Genomic DNA, 20,124 nt, shown 5'->3' with positions numbered 1-20,124 from the left:
GCAAATAGAACCATCGATAACATTCTATAAACTACCAATACATGCAGGCATGTCCTGCGCTGAGTGATAACATTTGTTGTACGGTGAAACGCGGTCCCCCGAGAAGGATAAACAAGTACACATGTCAATATTAGTAAAGGGACAGGTAACCGCTGAGAACATGGATTGAGATAACCCCACCCCGCTCATGGAAAGAGTGCCTATCATATTGGCTAAAACGAGCCTTCGTTCGTAGTGACTAGGAAAGAGTGGATTTATATTTTTAATTGTTCACTAAAAGTTGTGAAAAATTACCTGTGGTGCCCCACACGGCAAAAACATGAAGATGATTAAGTGGCCTGTCACATGACTAGTGTACGAGGTTCCTGGTCCTTTCATTAGTATGAAAATGAAGCACACTTTTTTCTATTAGTTTTTTTCTAACTTACAATGTGCAGATAAGCCTTCGTTTGTAGTGAGTTGGAAAAAGTCGCTGCCTTCGTTTTCGATGAGTTGGCTTGGCTCGTCTATTGACAGATTAACGACGCCGGGGCCCAGCCAGCCATGACGTAGGCATGTACTTGGGGGGGGGGGGGGGGGAAACGCGGCAGAAATGTAAGAAAGGTCTGTACAACAATGCCAACTTATTGTACCAGCTTATTGTTTTCAAAAGAGGTTGAAAAGGTCAAAATGTAGGTGGTTAACCATAGTTGCACTCACTCCTGTGAAAGCAGAGCGATGGGCGGCTTTCACAATTTGCGAGGCAGGCTATTCGCATCGCTCTCACTTCTCAGCTTTGCTGGAAGAGACTTTTTTAGACTGCTTAGATGGAAAAATTCTGCTTACGGAATATCCATGCAGTTTTGGAAATAACTGATGCAGATGTAAACAATACCGAGTGTGAGCTTTTCGTTGCACTATAAAATACTCTGTCCTTAACCATTAGTTGTCCGTCCCTTTAAAATGTTAATGTGAGGCATTGTTTGAAAAACACCGCATTTCTTATCTCTGCTTTCACTTGCATTTTCTGAAGACTTGCCAATCATCAGGCAGAACCATTTACCTTTAGGTAAGAAGATGTGCCATTTTCTGGGTGCTTACAAGAAGAGCAGACAGGAAACGTCGGTGAACTAAGGAGGAAACAAATGAATGTTGTACGAATCAATGCCTAGTGCATGGCTGAAGTTGGCAATGTCTGTCAAAGTGCTTTCATGCAGTCATGTTGAGCATTTTGAAAGTAAATGCTTCTTTTTTAATTTAGATTATTATGAATGTTATTGATTTTGTGTAAAAAAGACATAGCATGCTCCCGTTAATTCAACCCTTGCGGGACCTCAGCATTTGGGCGGATTGTCCAAACAATTTTTTTTTCTTGAAGTCGGTAATGTCTTTTTACTTCTTGCTCTTGAAGCCCAACTTAACCAGCATGTAAGGAAGAACGTCAACATGTTTAAATGCTGCCTCAGTATTGGACTGAGCATACAAAGCTGACTGCTGAATATGGGTTCATGACACATCAGAGAACAAGCAGGAATAGATGGCTTTACTGGTGGAAGGAGCATCGCTCACTAAAGAACTAAAAAGAAGACAGCTTCCTGTCTATAGAAGCAGTAGCGCCGCGCCGTCTGGTGAATTTCTTGGGTTTTGAGTCGTGTAGTAACAGCTGTACGGATGAAGTGCCCATTGAGTGTCAAATTAAACGAAGCAGCATGCTTTCACATTTGAACTAATGTGTTTACCCATAGCAATGTATAGTTTCTCATAAGGACTTTAGCAGCACATTCAAATGAAGTGAAAAGTCTCATTAACAGTAGTTGACTATAGTGATAGTAGATGCTGGTGCCTTTTCACAGAAATTTACGCTTGCACTGACTGCACTTCTTAGTACTAGTAGATAGTTTCCGCTGGTTCATTTGACGCAATTTCTATTCACTCCGCTAGTGACAACCATTGCATTTTTGGTCTATTAGCTAAATGTAAGACTTAGTGTTCTGCCAATATGGGCTCCTGACAGTGTAGTTTTCCAGCAAGTGCTGTGCCATTTATTGCAATGTAAGCACAACTCTGTTGTGTGTGGATGGGAAATCGGTCGGCGTTATACAACCATGCAGCGCATGCCCTGTTATTGTCATGTGCAACAACATTACAAAACTAGATAGAAACACATGGGCCACTGTCCTCCTCATGTAGTGGCTTTGTGATGGCAAATGTAAAAGACATGAAAACTAATACCTAGAAAATGCGCAGGGGCGGTAGTACTGCTGCGTTAAGGACCGCCATGTCTCTGGTAGACTGCTACGTTTCTAATTGTACAGATTTCCTGGATGCAAGAGGTGCATTTTCATTGGATGATGTTCTTGAGGGCTGGCCCGACTTGCAATTGCGACGTGGATGGCTGGTTTTCATTTTTATTAACGCAGACCGCAAACGCTAGACAGTGTTCGAAGTTTCCCATTATTCCAGATCTGCATCTGCAGGTTCCACCTTCGAAGCCATGGTACCTGTATATCAAAAACATTGACTTGCAGTGGAGAGAAAGATCTAGGAAAATAGCTGACAAGTGTTACACTAACATGATGGGCAGCAGCAGAAGAAAGGGCGTTGAACATGAGGTCAGAAACTCGGGAACAGTGTAGGCGCAGTGTAGAGGAATTCAGCCACGGAACTGCCAAACAGCAAAGAATGAAATCGAAAAGAGCTTTGTATTATAATAAAGGGCTGTGTCCCATTGGAGTTCTAGTAGAAACATGGGACTTCTAGCAGAAAATTTTCAACTGACATTTCGTATATAGCATGTGGAAGTGGCGCAGAAGCAATTGTACATGTTCTATAGAAATGTCGGTATCCATCCAGCCATAAATTTGGATGTAGTCGGCCTGCCCGTGGCCTTGGGTCTTGGAGAGACAGTAAGCAGGAACGTTAAGTTGTATTAGTAAATAATGCTTCTGGACTGTGAAACACCCATTCATATCGTTACAGTGGCTTGGTGAATTACACTTTTGCAATGCGAAATAGTCACCCTTGCTGAGAGGAAGAACTTTGATAAATCCGGAGGAGTCCCAAAAATGAAAGACTGGCATTGTGACACCACCCTCAAGGTTGCGTAGCAATGTGCCATGTGATGTCACAAATTTGATGGCACCCACTCAAACCTAGCCAATCTTGTATGTTGTCAAGGGCTACACTTCACTCTAAAGGAACTGAGAGATCTAGCTAACAAGTTTCTGAAAATTTTTCCTGTCTCTCATAGCCGGGCCGCGTGTACGCTGCTGACATTAAACACATTTCATTACAATCTGCCCGCTTCACTTTTGGAGTCTGTACTAGCAAAAGAAAATCATAATAATTAAAGAAAACCCAGCCCCGCGTGCGAGTGGTACGAATTACAGTGCCTAGAATATATTAGCACGGCCATTGGATAAAAAAAAAAAGGTGCGGCCTGCCGCGTCGGGCGCGCTGCTATGGGAGCGAACGTGACGGCCGTAGTTGCGTTGTCGGCCACTTGGCTGTGCCGAACGGGCTAGCTGAGGGGGACAGAACGCTTCGGCTTGCACGCGCGAAGGCGTTCCAAGCGCGTTCCTGACGCATTTGCTATGCCGATGCCAGACAACAGACCCCAGCGTGTGGCGCCGCGGCGGATCACACCGTTTTCGTTGCACGCGGCAGGCCACACCTTTTTTTTTTATCCAGCGGCCGTGATATTGGTTAGTATGTTGAGCAAGAGCACCAAGGTGACACCTGAGCTGATGAAAGCCAATGGCTGCCGCGTCGCTGCAGTCATGGACAAAAGTGTGCAAGTTTTACAGCGCGACTGTACCTGACTGTGCGGTGGCATTGTTGGTTTTAGCATTTGATAATGTTACATGCGTGTTTCTATGGGAGTGGTCCTTCACATGTCAAGCTTTAACACTGAATGGACCAGGTTCCATTTTGATTTGCCACGAGACTTATAAAGTTGCTTGGGTTCACAAGTGGGCCATTACATTGGTCCACATGATCAGTCCTCTGCTGCTGCCTGTAAACTCCGACTGCAACCAAATGCTTGACTATGCCCTGGCAATATTAGCCACTACTTTTCTTTCCAGTTAAAGGTGATAAGCTGGAAAACAGGCAAAACCGAAAAAACCGGTGGCAACACCGCCGTCAAGTTTGCACGACAGTTTGCCGTATGATGTGACGAATTTTATGGTATCCGTTCGGCTCTAGGCAATTTTGTACATCTGTGTCTAGGAATACTGTGCGTTCTAAAGGAACCAAGGGATCTAGCTAACAATCTAGAGAACTTTTCCTACTCCAAATAGTGCTCTTTAATATTCATGATGCTGCACTAACCTGCCAGCACTGAGGTTTCGGCACAAATAGAAAAAAGTTGTCGCAGTTTCACCTGAAAGGTGAAGCATCAATTGCGATAGCAAATTTGTAGAGAGATATACGGAGTAATGATATTAGCTTTATCAGCTGTATAAACTTGGACATGCAGCAGCACCGGCAACGCGCCGAACTGTTGTCGACGCCGTCGGCATTTTGCCCGCGTTCGCTCAAAATACGTGCGGCGTTGGTGACTGTTGCCGGAGCCTCTGATATAAATAGGCACTTGGTGCCGCAGCTAAACGTCGCCTCCCTTCCCTCCCCCTTCCCCCCCTCCCCCACGGCCTCTCGCGCATCGGAAGAAGGCGCGTTTGCTCTACATATATGGTGATTGTAAAGGAGGAAAGAGACGCCTACTTCTGCAGCCCTTAAGGAAGCACGGCGCAGAACGCGCGTTTGTTCTCCGCCGTGCGTTCACTCCCCGTGAAAGAGCGCGTCCCTCGCGCCCTTTCACTCGCACATACAGCGTTCGGCGGCGCGCGGCCACGATTTCATCTCCATTGACGTCATACGGAACCTCACGGCGACGGCGACGCCGACGGCAGAAATCTGCTTTTGAGTGTCCATATAATTGCTATCGCAATAAAAAGTAGCCGATTACAATTGCAATCGATAGGTGGAAAACAGATGCATGCATGTTGCCTGCACAACTACGAAAAGAGAACATGGCATGGCTAGCGTGACACTTGTTTTACAATGATAAGTTGTGCGAGCAATGTGCATGCAAGTTCATCTGTTTTCTCCCTTTGCCTTTTACTATATATATTTCTGTGTGAACAATAAAACTCAATGGTTGCTAGTGGTGCTCTGTCCAATTGCCTTCTTTACTCCCGTATTAAATGTGCGCTAAATAAGGCACTTCCTCGATGAAAGAATGCTTCATTGTTGCTACGCGGAGAAGGCCGAGAGAAGGCCCTCCCGGTAGGTCCAGTGAAACGCTGAAACAATTGTCTATAGTTGATTTCCTGCCATCACCGTCTAGCTATTTGGCCATCGCTATTACTATATCAAGCTATAGCAGCTCCGGTTCGAATTTATTTATTTATCGCAATACCCTCGGGGTCTAGATGGCATTACAAAGGGGGTGGGCACATTGTGCTCATACCAATCGCAATATGTTATATATGAAGTCATGAAAAATTGTCGGCAAATTGGTTCAGTAATTGTTGAGACAGAAATATTTCAGGAGGCGAGCGTCACTACCAACATGGTATCCGTTCGGCTCTAGGCAATTTTGTACATCTGTGTCTAGGAATACACCCTCTCCACTTGCTTCGTCCCCGCAAGCGAAATTCTGTCCCTGCGTTCTTCCGCCCCATGTTTTTTTTTTTTTTTTTTTTTTTTTTTGAACACTGAGGCATACGCAGGCGGATCACAGAGCATGATCGCGCGATACGAAACACGTACGGTAGAAGATGACAGTTTCGATATCTGCGCGCGCCTCTGCACAGCGACGGCGTGTTTTATTGCGACTAGCACTTATATGGACACTACAAAGCGGATTTCTGCCAGTCGGCGTCGCCGTGAGGTTCCGTATGACGTCAACGGCGATGAAATTGTCGCCGCGCTCCGGACGCTGTATGTGCGAGTGAAAGGGCGCGAGGGGCGCGCGCTTTCACGGGGAGCGAACGCACGTCGGAGCGCAAACGCGCGTTCTGCGCCGTGCTCCCTGAAGGGCTACAGAATTAAGCGTCTCTTTCCTCCTTTACAATCACGAGCAAACGCGACTTCTTCCGTCGCACGAAAGGCCGTGGGGGGACGGGAGGGAAAGAGGGGAGGCGACGTTTAGCTAGCTGCGGCACCAAATGCGTATTTATATAAAAAAGTTGTCGCAGTTTCACCCGAAAGGCGAAGCATCAATTGCGATAGCAACTTAGTAGAGAGCTATACGGAGTAAGGATAGTAGTTTTATCCGCTGTACAAACTTGGACATGCAGCAGCACCGGCAACACACAGCACTGTTGTCGACGCCGTCGGCGTTTTGCCCGCGTTCGCACAAAATGCGTGCGGCGTTGGTGACTGTTGCTGAAGCCTCTGATATAAATAGGCACTTGGTGCCGCAGCTAAACGTCGCCTCCCTTCCCTGCCCCTCCCCCCCCCCCCACGGCCTTTCGTGCGTCAGAAGAAGGCGAGTTTGCTCTACATATATGGTGATTGTAAAGGAGGAAAGAGACGTCTACTTCTGCAGCCCTTAAGGGAGCACGGCACAGAACGCGCGTTTGTTCTCCGCCGTGCGTTCACTCCCCGTGAAAGCGCGCGTCCCTCGTGCCCTTTCACTCGCACATACAGCGTTCGGCGGCGCGCGGCGGGGCCTGACCGGCCTGGCACAACACCCCTGCAGACTCTGCAGCACACCAAGGCCTTCCATCTCGGCCTGATACGTGCCGCCTATGCCTGCCGGTTTTGCTTCGCCCAGCCATGGCGACTCCACTCTATCCCTTCTTTCGCTCCCACTTACCCCTCCCCGTTGGCGCTGAGCCGTGCTCCCTCAAGGGCTGCAGAAGATAGCGCCAACCTTTCCCTTTCCCTCAAGAACCACTTATCATCATCGCGTGGCGACGATTTCATCTCCATTGACGTCATACGGAACCTCACGGCGACGGCGACGGCAGAAATCTGCTTTGGAGTGTCCATATAATTGCTATCGCAATAAAACGTTGCGAGGCGAGAATTAAGGTGGGTAACATTTCCGACGCTGCTCGACGAGTGCCCCATTCGGATCTCGTCCGAGTCGCCCCCAGAGGCACCGGCAACAGTCACCAACGCCGCGCGCGTTCGGTGTGAACGCGGGCAAAACGCCGATGGCGTCGACAACAGTTCTGCGCGTTGCTGGCGCTGCTGCATGTCCAAGTTTGTACAGCGGATAGAACTACTATCCTTACTCCGTATAGCTCTCTACTAAGTTGCTATCGCAATTGATGCTTCGCCTTTCGGGTGAAACTGCGACAATGTTTTTTTTTTTTTTTTTAGTAGTATGGAGGGGCTTTACGAACAAGTAGACAAAACGTAAGTACATCTTTCTTGCTGCTTGTGCGATGTAAAACAGACACGCAGATATTCGGTTTGCAGGTTTTATTATTTATCAAAAATTTAATTAATCTATTGAAGCAACAAATAAAACAAATAACTGCGGTTGCCTTGAATAATTCACTAAAGGCTAATTAATTCACGACACCGCGATTTTGGTCTGTCAGACTGTTGGCGACAGCGTTTTCCTTCCTTTAAACCGTTGAAATTCGACATTTATATTCTCTTTACGCCAAATAAATGAAAATTAAGCTTTTGGTTAAAAAGATTTCTAGTTTTAATGATCTAGCCTCTTCCCGGCCGCGGCGGTCGCATTTCTAGGGAGGCAGAATGAAATTCGCTTGCAACGTTCGTGTGCGTCCATGAGTGAATGGTCAAGGCGAGGATAATGTGATTCTATATTACAATTCTTCTCGCGCTTCACCGCGGCGCCCCATCACCGGGATCGACTCGGTGGAAGGTAGGAAACAGAATAGATCGCCGGCAACAGCAGGGAATTGCTTAGGTCACTCCTATATCAATTAACTGACACCCAAGGCCCGGGACCGGCCTATATAGATAAAGTTTCTATACATATATCCTCTTCCTTCGAACGCGAACGAATAGTCCACAGAAATGAAGTATGTTTAAAACATCATAAAGGCAACATTGTAAGGCAATTTTCGAGTAAAGCAATGCCAACTATCGGTCGCCGTGAGGTGCGCACCTTATTAGCGCCCGATTTCGTTCCGCGCGCGTTTGGTTCCAGGCTTCATTCTTTGACTCCATATCCATAGTTTTCTACTAAAATGGCCGGATCAACCTGCGCGACGAACTGCCCACTTACGCGGCTGCTGGATAAAAAACACGTGTTTTCATCGAGCGTACCACAGATTTTTGACCAGTGGCGCGACCGCTCGAAAGCCACAGCACAGCGCGGAAAGCTCGGGAAGTGCGAGGCGGCGAAGCCGAAGCCAAGGAGGCTATGCGCCTGCCAGCTGTTCCTGCCGGCGCGCAGCTTCGATTATCTTCACTGATGTAAATAGAGCTCCTGCTGCGGCGGCCCAGTCTTCCAACCTGTCTCACACCTATTTCGTACAACGTGTATTCAGATTTGAATAAGGTGAGTATATAAATGATGCTCGAAAGTGTGCTGGGTATTTCGCAGCTGTCTGGGCAGCCGAAACACGTAGTCGGTATCAACAATGCCCCCTTGAGCGTACGTTTCCTAAACTGAACCATTTTTCTGCAACGAATGTGAATGTGCTCACGTCGCCGTCGAGACAACGAGAAAATTGCGGAGTTTGGAGCTCGCCGTGCGCTGAATCACCGGCCGGCCGAAGTTGACCGGAAGAGCACGTACGCTTGCACTGCTTGCACCACCGGAAAGCAACTTCACAATCAGCTGCGCTTTGTATCGCATTTGCACACGGGTGTGGTGTGTACAAACATGCGAACATGGAAGCGGTGGCCACGGCGAGCTCCCGTAAAAAGATTTCCGCGGGCACACCCTGCGCACCAAACCAACCAAACGATCTTCCAGCAACAAAAGTCTGCGAAAGCGAAGGTGGAGAGGCGTCATGCCGCCGCCCTGGCGTAGCGGAAGATGGAGACGGTAGTGAGTCGCCTCCCCCTGCTACTGAAGTTTCGCATTCAACAACACGTCAGGATGGCGCTGATTTGCTGCCGGTACGTCCAGATGAAGTTAATCGAAGTAAAACGTTTGATCACAGCCAGCAGGAAAAGATCAAAGCTGTGGCGCAGCCTACGGAGGCGATCTGCGCAGTTGTTTTGGCGCCAGCAGTACCGAGTGCACCTGTCGACGCTCCCGACGATGGCAGTTCTACAGAGACCACGCATAAAGAGAAGGCAGGGATGGCCCCGGATTTTTCGCACTATTTGCCGTCTGCCCCTGTGGATACCGGCAGTGAAACGGATGATGAGTTCAACGACTGGGAACAAATACGAACAGAGGAGCTCACTGAAACACCTTCAGCCCCGCTGACCGTTCCTCCGGACGCGCACGATGATCCGTACGCTTTTCCGGGGTCTCGTGACACACCGACTCCTCAAACTCAACTTGCGAGTCACGTTACCGTCTTGGCGTCGACGGCTTGCGGCTACGATGTGTTCGGTCGAAGCCGCGACATCGGCAGACACTATCCCGAAATTTGTGGCATTTCTGACCACCGTGTAGCAACTAGACCACTTCCGGAAGATCAGGTACTTCGGATGTATGGAGGTGCTTGGTTGAGAGGGAGAGAGAACATGGTAGCTGACTTTGTCAGCCTTAACGAAGAAAAAAGTCTGAACAGCCACAGCCTGTATGTGTTGCTAGCAAACTACTTGCGATCCAGGGATCTCTTGAGCGAGACCACAAGCCTTATGGAGAGTTTGCGAGAAGAGACTTCTCAGTGGGAAGAACGTGTGTGGAAGATGGTGCCAGCCTCGGTGAGGTGCACTGGAAGGTGCAGTGACGACAAACAAGTTAGCGGGACACATCACTTCGAAAAAGCGCAGTACGACAAGGATGTTGCATCGATTTTAGCCTCGCGTTCTCAGCAGATGCTTACGTTGCTGAAGGAGAAACATGTTGTTTACATGCACAATGTTAACACCCTCCGTGTCCAAATTGATTACCATTTTCAGCTGGTTGTCGGCAGTGCTCCGTACAGGGACGTTCAGAACAGTAGGCCCATCAGCTTCAAAATTAAAGCGGAACCAAACTGCGATGTCTCTGAACTTAAGTCATGCATCAGTGTCCTGTTTCTGTTTTTGAGGAAGGGTTCAAAGGACAAGCTTCTAGTGAAGGAGGTGCAGTCATGGGTGCACACACTATCCAACCTACTGCTCCGTGTAGCTTCTTTGGCCGACCACTTTTTCTTACTCAACCATGTGCTTCGTTGTCCACCAGGAATCCACAAGTGGGCCATTAGCTTGGTCCAAGTGCCGAGTCCTCTGCTGCCTGTAAACACCGACTGCAACCAAATGCTTGACTATGCCCTGGCAGTATTAGCCACTATTTTGTTGCCAGTTGAAGCTCGTGAAGAGTACCTGCGATCCTTGCAGAAGAAGGAGCTGGCCTCAGTTCTTGGCTGCCTAGAAAGTGATGTTGTTGCCCTGCTACACCAAGTACCATTTATTGACATCCTAACTTTTTTGCATGGCAGACCCGAACAGTCAGATGCAACTAAGATCTCAGAGCAAGATGTATTCAAGGCGATAGCAGTGGCATCACATCTGGTCTCTATCCTCAACACTGGCCTGAAGACCTACAGTGGTCGATGGTACAAGCATTTGTCAAAAAAGATTGCTCGCCTGATTTCCCTTACCATTCACTGTGTGTCTGACCTGTTGAAGAGGTTCCAGCTAATGCACAATAATAGTGACCCTGCTCTCCTCACGCATCTGCAGGTTGAATACGACCAGCTTTTTCTTCGAGCTGTCAACAGCATCTTTCATTCACAGGGAACAGGAGCATGGCAGTTCATGGTAGGCCTTCCATATGCATCCATTTCTGCAGCTATGACTTGGCAGTTGTTGTGGCTCCTTCATAACAGCTATGAGGGGAATCTGCATCAAGTTCATTTATCTCCCCTTGAAGTTTGTCATGAGCTGCTTTGCAAAAGTCACAGGCATTCTTTCCATGAAAGGCTGAGTAAGGTGCCGCATTCAGAGATATTCTTCTTGATGACTGCATTTGTGAACATGGTGGACAGCCCTGCTCTTGCTCACATTGTTGCTATTGACATCTTTGAGGTTACATACCTTAACGTAAACCTCAGAAAATCGCTTTCGAAACAAGGCAGAGACCTGCTTGCCTCCCTTGCTCAAAAGCAGCCATTTGTTATGTCGGTGCTCTTGGATGCTATTGAAGACCACATGTTGGCACTGGGCATAATGTCTTGCTACTTGATGCGCGCAATGCCGCTGGAGCTGTGGCAGCCCGACAAAGAAGACCTTGACATCATAGCCCATTTCCTGCTCTGCTATCCACTGGACTCGCCTCAGAGTCTGCTGGCTAGAATGTTGATGGACGCTCTGAATTATGGTATAAATGAGCAGGGCCAGCTCTTCCTGGAACGCAGCCTACACCAGTTTGTTGGAGTGCTGCTGCTTATGTCTTACAGAAAGTTTTGTGCTGACCGGGTTCACAAACAAATACGTTGTCTGCCCTTTGTGGCCACTGATGCTTGCAAGTCCTCGACACCCACAGGAATTCAGCAGCTGGGTCTGGAACATTCTGTTTAAACTAAAGCTGCATGCTTTTGACAGTAACCACCATGCTCAGCTGAGCCTTGTCGTGGATGAAAGCCCACCTGTTGACGTTGCACCAGATCTTCAAAAGTATGAATGGCTCCAGCCAGTTGCACAAGCCACCAATGAGCTGTTGCCCTGTGGCATCTTCTTGTCTTTTTCCATTGCGAGCGTGGGCCATTGCAGGGAACAAGTGCTTGCCGCAGGTCTAGACTCTCTTTCGACCCTAGTACTTAAGAAGCAGTATGCTGCTGCTATAAAGTGCTTGAGCCTTGTTCTTCCACTTTTCTACATGCGGCAGGAGATGCTCATAACTAACAAGAAATTTTTGGAAGATCTCCAACATCTTGTTCTCGTTGACAGCAGTAGTATGGCAGCAGCTTGGAGACTGGCTGGATATGAGCATGAGCGTTGTGTACTTAAGCTGCTTGCTGGCACAATGGCCCATCATGTCAAGCAGGCCAAGCGTTGGGGCTTCCCATCACTACCTATCAGACTTTGGACATACTTACTTTTGCACCTTCCAGACATCCCCATGCATAAGGCAACTTCCAAATTCAAAGGCCAGAGTGATGTCATGTACCTTCTTGACTTTCTGGTACAGCTAGCTTATTTTGAAGCAGACTGCCTGGAAAGTGCATTGGCACAGCTCACAACATTGCTGAACAGCCTAACTCAACGGGCAACTGCACTGCTGTCCATGAAAACCTGGCCCGCAGTTGTGCCATTTGACTCTGCACCATCAGCTCCATGGTTTGCTCTGGCGGGGATGCTTGCCGAAGCTCGGCTGCCCAGTGTGGCAGCCATCTGGGAAGCTGTGCTTTGTGCCGCAGCGTCACCTGAGTGCACTGCTGAAGTCAAGAAGGCCGTGCAGGCGCCCTTGGATGTCCTTTTGCTGTACCGCTGGGCTCGTCAAGCTCTTGTCACTGATGCGGATCACCCTGCTCTTCCTCTTATATGGCAGCAGTTTTTTTTTCTCTACCTACGAAAGTGCCCTAACGGCAAAAGTGCAGGCTTGCATTTGTTCAAGTGTGGTGGCTTTTCATCTTTGCTTAAGAAAGTGAAGCAACGAGTGACTGATCTGGTGGACCATTTCTCCAAGAACTGTTCTGGTGAAGAAAAAGGGGCATTGCCAAAGATTCTGTGTGAGAGATTGCTCATAGTGTATCGCAGTTTTGTCTTGTGGCTAGAAGACAAGCAAGTTTTGTGCGCTGGTGTTGACCTTGCTGCCTTACCATCCAAGTACTGTCCAGAGTTGTTATGTGCCATAATCCAAGGCAATGGTCAGCTCTGGCATGACCTTGTGTCCGTGGAGCCCTGGCAATGTCAGCTGGAAAGCCTGGAGCTGGCCAATTTGTCACCTGTTGTCCCCAGCCAGGGGAAACGGCAAGACAGCAATGTGCCAGCTGCGAAACAGAGCATGATTTTTTCGGCTAGGGACACACGAGAGACCAATGCTAGCATCTCCTGTGCCCACATTGGTACCCATCATCCCACCTGTGCCACTCATCGCATCAGAAGTGCGAGAACTCGTTGCTTCGCAACTGAGGGCACTGCGGGCCCAGGCGACCACCGTTAATGGCCAGCTGGACAGGCTGGCACTCTTAGATCAGGAGCACCAAAATGAATTGCTGCCCTTCCTCTACAAGAATGTCGAGGCACATGTAAACATGGTGCGCTCGTGTGGTGACGACTGCACTGGTGCAGTGCAGTTGAACCTGACGTTTTATGAGGCCCGCCAGGATCCCAGCATTTTGCTAAAGGTAAAACAAAATCGGACTGAGTGGCTTGCCACCCTGACAGGGCCACCACACTGCTAGTTGCTGTGCCCTCGTTCAACTGGAGGCATGTCTTACTCAGCTAGTTCAAAGGCACCGTCAGGCTTTGCTTGCTGACAAGATTGCACTCGAGGTGCTTGGGAGCGAGGTCTTTTTTGACCTAATTGGAGCTTTACATAAGGAAATTACCAGCTACTCTCCCACGCGACAGTTTCTCACTCTATGCCTGGACATGGTCGGTCAAGAGTTTGTGTCCAACATGGCTAGCCAGTGCCTGCCCGTGCTGCAAGCAATGCTCAAGAATCCAAGCATTGTAAGCCACGTATCACCGTTCTTCACTCCTGCAGCAGCTGATGACGAGCAGTATGCTCTCATGTACCACTCATTAAGTTCCAGCCTTGTTCCAGCTCTCTACAACACTGTCTTCGTGCTGCTCTCCAAGTTTGATCTCCCACATTGGTTGACAAGCCACGCACCAAGTCGGGCCATACGAGGGCATTTGCTGGTGTCGGTGGAGTTGATGCTAGGAAAGTGTGGCCATAGTCCAAAAGCAACTGTGCTGCCTCTGGTCGAGCTTCTTTGTTCACACTTGCACAGCTTGCTACTGTTCAGCTTTCCTCAGCAATATGCACCTGTCCTCACCATGCTTCTCAGAGGCACGTCATCCTGCTCAATCCCTGTAGCCACTTGGAGCATCCTTATTCAGGCACTAGGCCACAGCACTTCTGATGAGGCAGCACAGATTAGGGACACATGTGTGAAGCACCAGTGTACTTTGTCGCTGGATGAAGCAGCAGAGACTCTGGCTGTTGCAACAGCTCACTTTGCAGAACTCCGAACATCTGATGCTTCCTTAGCTGCGGATGGCCTCTATAGCAGAGTGAAGCCATATCTTTCTGTGCTGCGCCATTTCTTCAGTGTTATCGCGCACACCTATATATGGAAAAAGGTCAACTCTCCAAAGGACAACTTGCAACAGGCCGTCAAGACCGTACTGCAGCTGTACGGGCCTTGGCTAGAACTAACAGAAGACAAGAGTGCCTGTGCACCATGGCTGCCAAAAGATACTGACGGAGCACTCTGCATGGCAGACTCGCTTGTTCGTGCACTGGCTTTTTTTCACGATTGCTGCTGCAATGTGGCTAACATCAGTGTCATGTCTTTGGTGTGGCAGCACTATTTTGTCAAGTACGTGTGGCCGAACCCACCGAAGCACATCAAAGATGCCGTGCAGGTCGCATTTGGCAAGCTTCCGTGGTCACAGTTTTCACCTTCTGTTGAGGATGTGAGGCTGGCCTGCAAACTCTTGGATGAAAAGTATTCTGGCCACCTAACTTTCCTGGTACATGTGTTTGTACAAGTGCCATGGCAAGCATGTCTGCGCGATTCACTGCAACTTGTTCCTGAACACATCGCGGACTATTGTTCGTCCTTTGCTGAACTTGTACTCGGCCTTGCATGGCACCCAAACATGGCTGCATTCATAACAACTTCCCTTGATCCTTTGCATGAACACAACTGGGGAGTGGTGCCAGTGGAAATGGTCTGGCGCCTGCAGAAGGTGTTTGCCAGCAGTTGCAATGTGCACCAACTCTTAAAACCAAGGGGTGGGGTTGATAGGACAGTGCTGGAGTTCGTGGCCGCCCTGTCGTGCATGCTGCCAGGCCGTGCGAACGACCCTCACAAGCAACTCGCCTTTGTGAGCACCCTCGTCGGACTGTACAGCTCGGCTCTCGACATCGCCGACGCCAAAGATCTGATTTCACTACTTCCACACTTGCTTGGCCGTTGTGAGCACGTGCAGGGTCCCGCGGTTCTCTTGGGCCGTGCCCTCTCGCTCCTGGACTGCTGTCAGGAGGACAGCCCACAAGCACAGGCATTGGTTGAAGGCTTACTGCCCTGGCTGAAGGCTCGTGCAGGACAACCAATCTTGCTCTCAGTGCTGACTGCATCCTGTGTCAACGTAGCTTCCGTGCAGCAACTTGTGCGTGTTACCGAGGCTTGCCTCGCTGCGTTTCTCGAAGGGTCCTTTAAGGACGACAGCAGCTGGTTCCATGCTGTTACTGCCTTCCAAGTCCCTGAGCTGACCTTGGCCAATTTCCTGAAGCAGTGTGCCTGCCAAGCAGCACATCTGACACAGCTGATCTACGTGCTGCACTGCTTGCCTCGATGCCACACCCCCGAGGATGAATGGGTTCTCTTGGACCAGCTAGCCAGTTGGGTGTCCCAAGGATGCGCTACCTGCACTGGCGGAACTTCTGAACCGAAGCTGTTGTTGCTCTGGTCCAAGCTGCTGGTCCTGAGCGTGCGCCAGCTTGACTTTGGCAGCCATCCAGAAGCCGTCCATGACCTCTTGGTCAAATTTTGTTCCACACTTGGCACTCTTGGCGAAGACCGTGACACCAGTGGCCTTTTGGGAGCCCTGGGCATGGGGCGCCGATCGGCGGTTTCCGCGAGATTCCGACTGTGTTGTAGGGCAGTGGCTGCCTTTGTGGCTGCACGGCTCGACAATAATGCAGCCCTCGCCGACCAGACGCTGTCTCGACTCCGCAGCCTGCAGACTGCGAAAGGGTATCTACCACTATCACAGGAAATACAAGAAGCACTAGGCATTGTGCAAGACGCTAGCCTTGGTGCCCTTAGGGACAGCCTGCGCCTCGTAAACAGGCTTGCTGACTCGTTGTACCGTGAGAAGGAATTCTTGCGTATTCTTGTTTTTTGGCAGCGCACTATGGTGCCTGGGGGAGTATGATGTGTTAATCTGTGTTGTGTTGCTAGTGTGGCAATTCACGTAGTGTACTGCCAAACAGCACCCACAGTAGAGGTCACTTCCTGATGACAGGCAGTTTCTTGCTTGTCAAAACCAAATAAAGTGGTGTGTCATCTGTCATTATGACGTATAATATCAGTATCATGTTTAGGAGAGAGAAGGGGTAAACGTGCTGGTGTTAATCACCTTCCTCCCTCCTTTGTATTGACAAGTTTGTGAGGCAGGCTGAGTTGCCCCACATAGCGACAACATTCCTCTCCACCTGTACCCACTTCACAGTTGCATTCTTAATCTTTACTGTGTGCGCATTATTGCAACATCAAAAAGTTTTCTTTTTGTGCTACATTTCTATTTAAAGGGAATGTCTATCAATTTCCTAAATCAGTACTGGCACAAAAATCTTTCTTATTTCTATGCCAGAAAGTTGTAAGGCAATGATAAGAGCTGTACAATGTTTGGGAGGCCCGTTTCTCATGGGCATAAACTTCACATAGGACCACGTAGAGCATTACATAGTACGCTCCATATATTGTGTAGAGTGCACGCTACGTAGACAATACCAAATTTAGTGCCGCTTTTCACGAAGCTCTCCCACTGCAAAATATAAATGCTGGTGAAGCAATAACTTTTCATCAAAAGCAAAGGATCCGTGGCCCCAACCAATGGTTTCGTAATTGCATAATTGTGCTATGTCAGGCGAGGCATAAACATCTTTTATTGTGATGTTATGCTGCAGTGTGTTCAATTCTGTAACCATTTCCCGTGTTTTGGGGCTGGTTTTAAAGTGTTTTGCTTTTTTTTTTTAAGGCAGAAAACTTTACTCATGCTTCTTTCCATCATTTAAAGACCAACTCCTTCTATCCCCACGATAACCTCTGAACATGTTTCATCTGGTAGACAGCCCTTTTAAACGCATCTTCCACATATATTTTTATTATTGCAAATTATGCACAAGCTGGCTCAAAGTATGGTCAAGCGTATGTCACACTTGCATTCTTTTTTTGCCTAGAACAAGCTGTTGAATCAATGGTTTCTTGTCACACTATGTATGCTTGTTCCCTTTGCATATGATATTCTCGCAATAGTCATGTTTGTGCTTATTGCCTTTTTTTTTTTTTTTAAAGGATGTCTTATTTTTATCCGTCTTTCATATCTGGGATTGAACATCCCTGCATTTTATGTAATCTTTCTGGGCATTGCAGTGGCTGCTGTCTATTTCTAGGCAGCTAATGCCTCAATTTTCCTTTACAAAATCGTATATCTGTCTAGTTTTCCGTAAATCTGTCTAGTTTTCTTTTTATTGTTGGTTGGCATTCTGCTAGTTCCTACTTGTTTTCTTGTGCAATCATTAGTTATGAGCAAATGAGCAGCTGCATGCATGAAAATCATTTTTTACTTTTTACTTTGCAAGACATTTGTTATTGCTTTTTTTAAAGGTCTCTATTTTTTACATTCATGTTGCATATAGTGGAGTGGTGTGTACTCAAGAAAGAAGTGTGATACCTACTATTTTCACACAATTTTGTTGCTCTTGTGTTTGACATGTAAAAGTCAATGCAATTCTGCCATTTACCTTGTATTGCCAACAAATAGGCTTCACTGATTCACTTGAAACCATTTTGGAGATAACCATATAGAAGAATGTATTCAGGTTCTGCAACCTATCCAACAGAAGTTCTTGTCATGTGTACACGAAAGGATAAGTGCAAGCCAAAGCTGTTTGATGTTTGAACAAAAGAGCATAGTACACTAGTATACGGATAATTACTAGTCTCTTTATTGTGTGAATGTTTAAAGCAAACGCTGCTTGGATGTAGCTTCGGCTCATTCCAAGATGTGTTCCGTCAATAGATATTCATCAAGTGTTTTTTGTTTTTTTCTCAAGAAAAGTCTTCTTGTGGAACAGCTGTGATGAATTGCCACATTAGCTGTGGTAGACTCATCAAGCGAAACTTGCTGTCAAACAGTAATACATTGGTCACAAGTGCTGGTCTCTGTCTTGCTCATAGAGGGAGCATCCATCTGCTTAGTATTGATGTCATATGATGACCGAAATACGAAGGCAGGCTTTGAATTTGACGTCACTAAGGAACTGTGGCTTTGTCTTGTAGCTTTTGTTGTGATTTGAAGACGCATTCAGTGAGCATTTTAAGAGTGAAGGTGCTTGACACTCGTAATTGTGTGATCTCTGTGCTACCGCAGGCAATGTGGAGCATACTAATGAACACAGTTTCACGTGTTTTCAGATGTGTGCATTTTATGAATGACATGTACTTTTGTATAATAAAACGTTTGCAAGCTTCGTTCATTGTAGTAGCCTCATCACATGAATTCCTGCTGGTCGAGGGCTGAAAATTGAAGAACTGCAGAAAAGTACTCTTTCCCCAAATTTTTTATGCAATGTATACTTAATGGCATACCAGCAAAGTTTCGTTGGAGCATGCGTGCAGTAGCAGCGTTTGCGTGAACTAGTTGGTCAGAAATACTTGTGAAAGGATTATAGCAAGAAAAAAATGAGGCCAAAGAATTGTATATTTTGGCCAGATGAGTGCCAACTACCAGTGAACACAGTATGCGTTTCAGTTGATAGTTGGCATCCCTCCTGTCGATGCATGTTTCTTTGTCCTCGTTTTTTCGTGCCAGAATAATTATACCAACAGCCCCCAAAAGTAGTGTCGTCAGGCATTTTGCATGGTGAAGAAGAGCATTCAGTAAGATTAGTGTATCACTGCATAAGTAAAATGCACTTTGTAAATTCAAAAGTAAATTTTTGCCGGTTATTTACAGTACCTTACAGGCTCTAAGTTATAGCAGTGAGCAAGGTGGATTACAGTAACAGAAGGAGAATAGAGTGTAGACTTGTAGGAATATGTATATTGAGAACATAGGAAAAGGAGGCATATAGCTTTAAGGCAACATTGACATACAGTGCCCTGAAAAAAAAATAAAGAAGGAAGTAAAACAATGCGCTTCCTCGGAGTGCGTGGTATGGGTCATTGTGCTTCCTTCTAATGCCATGTGCATGGAGTGGAAATTTAGATTTATTCGAAGAGAGCATTGCTGTGAAGCCAACGTCCAGAATTTTAATTGTCAACTGGTAGTTCACAAAGGATGCAGATGTAAACTGACCTAATAAAAATATTGTGATGGCTCCTTTGGAACTTTTACAGTTTGTTTTACTCTATGGCCTATTTAAGAATGGAGTCTGGCACATGTGATGAGAGTTTCGTCCCTGATGCTCCTGTCTTGGTTCTATATATCGTTTTATTTCATTAGAAAGAACCCCCGCCTCCAAATATGGTAAGTCAGTTCTGCAGAAGCTCTCAAGGTGGAAGAAGTTTCATGAAAGTAAGATGTTGTCATCCACCTAAATATATAGCACAAAGTTACGAGGGGAAACTCCATCAACCAAGTGGGCTTTCCCCTAGACTGATCTGCCATATTCTGTGTCCCTGTGCTTCGAAGTTGTCTATGAATTTGGCCTCTTTCTGCAACACGCTAGCCTCTTGGTTAGTTCAGGTGGTGGATCGACTACCCCCAAAAGGGACATTGGTCCCGGTTTTGATCCCGGACCAGGGTTTTTCTACATCTGTCGAGCATTCTTTTGGACAAACCCGTATTAATACGGGTTCCTGTACCTCTTGGACAGGTCGCAACATTTCCCTTTCACGAAGCATTAATACCGCCACCTTGTGGGCTTCCACCGAGCTGATTTGCCATGTGTCCCTTACAGTGACGGCATGCGCAAGAGTCGTTTTTACCAGTTGTTGCCGAGTGCTGGTAAGAGAAAAACTTCCGACATTGCACTGCAGGTAAGTTGAACCCCCTGAATACTCAATATGTACCTCCATTTCAGTTCAGCGTGCTAAGTATTGCTACACACTACCACTTTGGTGAAGGCATCTACCATATTGTTATGGTGAGGTGCGTTTATTAATGAAAATGATGAATGCGAGATGCCTAGGG

The 20,124-nt window shown here is 47.4% G+C and overlaps 1 protein-coding gene across 1 annotated transcript; it reads left to right on the top strand.

Annotated features, from left to right (window-relative positions):
- The first annotated feature begins 8,267 nt into the window (after positions 1-8,267).
- Positions 8,268-18,460, top strand: LOC119431613 (ectopic P granules protein 5 homolog). The gene is given in 4 exon segments (XM_037699094.2): positions 8,268-11,595; positions 11,597-13,184; positions 13,318-13,373; positions 13,414-18,460. Coding segments are annotated over 4 exon segments (6,738 nt in total). The 5' UTR covers positions 8,268-9,228; the 3' UTR covers positions 16,141-18,460.
- Positions 18,461-20,124: the final 1,664 nt, after the last annotated feature.

Source organism: Dermacentor silvarum, chromosome 10 (genome assembly GCF_013339745.2).
Source record: "Dermacentor silvarum isolate Dsil-2018 chromosome 10, BIME_Dsil_1.4, whole genome shotgun sequence".
Classification (NCBI taxonomy): domain Eukaryota; kingdom Metazoa; phylum Arthropoda; class Arachnida; order Ixodida; family Ixodidae; genus Dermacentor; species Dermacentor silvarum.
The sequence above is the reverse complement of the archived record's forward strand: the minus strand, read 5'-3'. Positions and strand labels throughout refer to the sequence as shown.